General features: G+C 43.5%; 1 protein-coding gene across 1 annotated transcript; it reads right to left on the bottom strand.

The window, feature by feature from the left end:
• Window positions 1-562: 562 nt before the first annotated feature.
• Window positions 563-3,352, bottom strand: LOC128745859 (uncharacterized). The gene is made up of 3 exons (XM_053842929.1): window positions 2,815-3,352; window positions 1,640-2,660; window positions 563-1,526 (listed from the first exon to the last, which is right to left on the bottom strand). The coding sequence occupies exons 1-3, from the start codon at window positions 3,350-3,352 to the stop codon at window positions 563-565; spliced, it is 2,523 nt and encodes an 840-aa protein (XP_053698904.1).
• Between the last annotated feature and the right edge of the window lie 1,454 nt (window positions 3,353-4,806).

Raw genomic sequence — 4,806 nt, 5'->3', positions numbered from 1 at the left:
CGGGAAATGATCCATTTTTTCCTTTGAACACTGTTTGTTATCCAGAATAGGCAGTGGAGCAAACTTATGAATAGGGCGTGTTAGAAGACCGGTCTTAGTCCTAAGTGTTACGGCTCTGATCAATTTGTCTGGTCCAGGAAAAGTACTCTCTACCCTTCCTAGTCTCCAAAGTTGCGGGGGTAAATTATCTTCTTTGATGAGAATGAGCATTCCCTTCTCGAAGTTCTCATGCTTCCGAGTCCATTTACTTCTTGTTTGTAACTCCATTAAATATTCCCTTGACCAACGCTTCCAGAATGTTTCTCTCAAAAGTTGTACGTATTGCCAGCGAGACAGCCGATTTACAGGAATTTCATCATAGGTTGGTTCAGGAATCGCAGTTAATGGTCGACCAATCAAAAAATCTCTTGGAGTTAGAGGGTCCACGTCTGTTGGGTCATCGGATGGTGCATACATCGGTCGCGAATTCAGAAGTGCTTCTATTTGACAAAGCAACGTGGAGAACTCGATCATTGTAAGCGTCGCTGTTTGACACACCTTCTTTAGAACTGTTTTAGTGCTTTTAACTCCAGCCTCCCAAAGCCCTCCCATGTATCATTCTCCAGCGAATTTGGCGAGGATGGCAAAAATCGAATAATTGCCGCTTAGTTAATTGCTGCTCAAACAGCTTGTATAACTCATGTAGTTCATGCTTTGCGCCGACAAAATGCGTCCAATTGTCCGAGAACAGATCTTCAGGTATTCCTCCTCGTGAAACAAATCGTACTAATGCAGCAATAAAGGTTTCAGAAGAAAGGTTTTCAACTGCTTCTAGATGGAGACCCTTGGTAACTAAGCAAACAAATAGGCAAATATAACCCTTCACAGGTGCCGCCTTGCGTCCTGTTTGTTTCACTAAAATGGGCCCTGCAAAGTCGACTCCCACCTTTTGAAATGCTGGCGCTCTGTCACAACGACTTGCAGGTAAATCTCCCATGAATTGATGAGCCATTACAGGTTTTAATTTAAAACATTTTACACAACTTCGGGTTACCTTACGGAATGTTGATCTTGCTTTAAGAATCCAGAATTGTCTTCGAGTTATTGCCATCAGGGCAGACGGACCAGCATGGAGATTTTCTTGGTGGATGGTCATAATAAAACTTTCAACTGTTCGGTTACTATTGGGTAATATCAATTGATGTTTGCTTTCGAATGGTAGATTAGAGTTGCGCAGTCTTCCACCCACCCGCAACAACCCATCATCAAGAATAGGACACAAATTCCAGATGCGCTTGCAAGGCTTACCTGCCTTCAGTCTCATAATTTCATCATCAAGGCTTTGATGCTGCGTGACACGCACTATAGTATTCATTGCTGATCGTAATTCGAAAACGGTAGGAAACTGCTCCAATACACGATTCTCCTTAACCGACTCCTTACAGTTTCGACAAAACCGCAAAACGTACGCCAAAACACGTTGTAGCTTTCTGAACGACTCGTACTTAGTGAACAAGGATAGAATTTCGATTTCTATTACTGTATACCTACACAGTTGCTACATTTTTTATTTCTGGAACTTCATCATCTGGTAGTGGTACCGGATCTCATACTCTCCATCTCATACTCTTCGCTTCGGAGGAACATAGGCCCGTTCTACCAAAGATCGTTCCTTGCCAATTTATCAGCAGGTTGGCCACGCGATACCACATCAGCAGGATTATGATTGGTGCTTACATATCTCCAACGAAATCGCTCACCACTAGCGATAATCTCATTCACTCGGTTAGCAACAAATACATCTAGTCGGCTGGGAGTTTTCTGCAGCCATGCAAGAACAATTTGGCTGTCAGACCATAAAACAATTTCCTCGAAAGCAGTAGTCAAAGCGGAAAGAATCTTTTTAACCAAGTGGTGCAACAGTCGAGCAGCTAACAACTCCTTACGTGGAATGGTAAGTACATTCTTCGGTACTATCTTTGATTTGGCACATAATAATCTCATAACAACTTCTGTTCCAGGAACAACGGACCGCACGAAGACGCATGCCCCATATGCGTACATTGAAGCATCTGCAAACCCATGAAGCTCAAATGTAGCAGCATTCGTAACAACTGCTTGTCTTGGAATGTGGATTTGATTCACACCGCTAATGGCCTGCACGAAATATTCCAGTTCGGTTCGGATTTCGCCAGTGATGGTTTCATCCCATTCCCAATTCTCCTTCCATATTCGCTGCATCAACAGCTTGCCGATAACGATGATTGGAGCCACCAGACCTAAAGGATCATACATCCATGCAATAAGCGAAAGCACTTGCCGTTTCGTGGGAATTTGCATGTTTACCGAAGACAAGGAAATGAATATCAACTCATCATCAGCCGGATTACACATCAAGCCCAAAGTTTTTATTACTTCGTCGGTTCCTATGGTAACCAATTCTTCGCGATCGGCGCCAGGTATTGTCTCCAACAATTTGAGACTGTTTGAAGACCACTTATGTAAGTGAAATCCGCCAGCTGAAAGAAGGTGAATAAGCTGCTCTCGAGCTGTGGAAGCAATATGAAAATCATCGAAACCAAGAAGAGCATTATCAATATAGCAGTTTTCCATAATAACATCAGCCGCCAACAGATAGTTGGTCCCTTCATCGATTGCAAGCTGATGGAGTGCTCTAGTAGCTAAAAAGGGAGCGCATGCGGTACCATAAGTTACGGTAGTTAATTCCAATACTCTAAGGCGGACAGACGTAGGCGGTCAGAGTATGAAGCTCATCTACAATGATTTGGCGATACATATTTGTGACGTCAGCTGAAAATACGAAACGAGGCTCACGAAAACGATAAAGGATTGATTGCAGATCACTCTGATTGATTGCGCCCACTTGTAAAACATCATTGAGCGAGCAACCGGAAACTTTAGCAGAACCATCAAACACAACACGGCACTTAGTGGTTGTATTCGACGGCTTTAGAACAGCATGGTGAGGTAAATACCATTTTAACTTATCTTGAGTATCGTTTACTTCATATACTTCCTTGCAGTGGCCGAGAGCTTCATACTCCGTCAAGAAATCTGTATACTGCTTTCTTAAATCAGGATCCTTAGAGAGCCTTCTTTCCGTTGCATAAAACCTCCTCAACGCAATCGTACGAGAATCACCAAGCTCAGATACTGAATTCCGAAGAGGTAGCTGAACTATATAACGACCAGTTGTGTCACGTCGATGTGTAGCTTGAAAATGTTGCTCACATTCTTCTTCCTCGGTGCAAGTTTGCGGAACAGCTTCTACCTCTTCAACTTCCCAAAAACGTTGAATGGACGAATGTAAATCTTCAAGTGTAACTGTATACGACTGGACATCAGACGCCATTTCTGGACTGCTGTCGTACGCGCCTCCAATTACCCAACCAAAATGAGTTTCACGTAAAGATGGATGATTATCTGCCAACAATATTACTCCTGGTAACAACAACTTAAGAAAACATTGATTTCTGAGCAGCATATCAATTTTTCCACATTTGTAGAACTGTGGATCGGCGAGTTGTACTCCGAGTGGTAAATCCAGCGAGCTTATATTTAAACTAGAGGATGGCAGGTCTGATGTAACTCTGTCAGTTACTAAGCAGCTGATATTAGCTCTGAAGGCAGAGTATCTTGAATGAACTTCTACGATGCAACTACTTGAGGAATGGCTTTTGGTGCTATTATTTGGTGCCCTGAAACAACGACACTGGACGGATATTGTTTTAAGCCCAACAGCTCTACCATCGATCGGGAAATCAAGTTTGCTTGCGACCCAGAGTCCAATAAAATTCTATAGGGGTGGGGATTGCGGTTTCGATCCATCACATTCACAATCGCCGTCAGCAATAGCACTTGCTGGATCGGCGCTGGTTCATGTGAAAAACAAGTGACACTTGTCAACTGCGGCTGGATTGGCGGTTCCACTTCTGCTTGGACATTAGCGACTGCTACGGATTCTAATTTAGCTGGCTGTTCTTCCACTTTTGTTGTTCGCTTGTCTCCATGGTGAAGAAGGCTATGATGTCGACGTTTGCATTTTAGACAAGATTTATCTGAAGAACAATTTTTTCCCTGGTGGCCCTTCCTCAGACAGTTGAAGCATACATTAATCTCCCTTACCTTTGCCAAACGTTGCGGAACAGAGAGGGATCTAAAATCAGGGCAAGTAAAATTCGAATGTCCCTTCGTGCAGAATTCACATTTTATGCTAGATTCACCAGATGTATTGGCAAAGGTCTTTTGGTAATTCGGTTTCGATGAGATCGAGGGCTTCGACTGTGGTTGGGAGGGTTTGCTAGTAGTGAATTCGCAGCGTTCAAGTACAAAGCAATGGTCTTTCAGGAAACTAAGTTACCCTTATTCTGCGAGTCACATGACTCAATACGACAATTGTCACTCGCCGTGACTCGCCACGGCGAGTCGAGTCACCTAAGTGACAATCGTGTCACCTAGGTAAGAAACCCTTGTCACCTAAGTGACAAGGCAAGTCACCTAGGTGACAATTGTCACCTGATTCGCGGTGACTGCAACATAGTCACGTCACTCGCCTCGCAGAATAAAGGTAAGTGTGCTATTGTAGTCGGGCAAGTCATTACGCTTAATGGTGCCCTCCCACCGTCTTCAAGTCTCTTTGTCCAGAGCGGCTGCTAGCAAATGGACAAGAATTTGCTCTGACACGCCGGTGAATTCCTGTTCTAGAAATTTTAGGCTTTCAACGTGTCGAGTGCATTCGTCTACTAGGTGTCTAAGTTCAGTGTGGTTCTCCTTTGTCATACGTTTAAGATTAAGTATGATACGAAA

The sequence above is a fragment of the Sabethes cyaneus genome, chromosome 1, assembly GCF_943734655.1.
Source record: "Sabethes cyaneus chromosome 1, idSabCyanKW18_F2, whole genome shotgun sequence".
Taxonomy (NCBI): Eukaryota; Metazoa; Arthropoda; class Insecta; order Diptera; family Culicidae; genus Sabethes; species Sabethes cyaneus.
This window is presented reverse-complemented; position numbering and strand designations above follow the sequence as displayed.

Bases quoted from the DNA above. Each gene is read 5' to 3' on its own strand.
- LOC128745859 (XM_053842929.1), bottom strand. From the start codon at position 3,352: ATGGCGTCTGATGTCCAGTCGTATACAGTTACACTTGAAGATTTACAT. The intron at 2,661-2,814 runs GTGAGCCTCGTT...CTCCCTTTTTAG, and splicing joins ATCAATCCTTTATCGTTTTC to CTACTAGAGCACTCCATCAG. The intron at 1,527-1,639 runs GTAGAACGGGCC...GCAACTGTGTAG, and splicing joins TTGGCAAGGAACGATCTTTG to GTATACAGTAATAGAAATCG.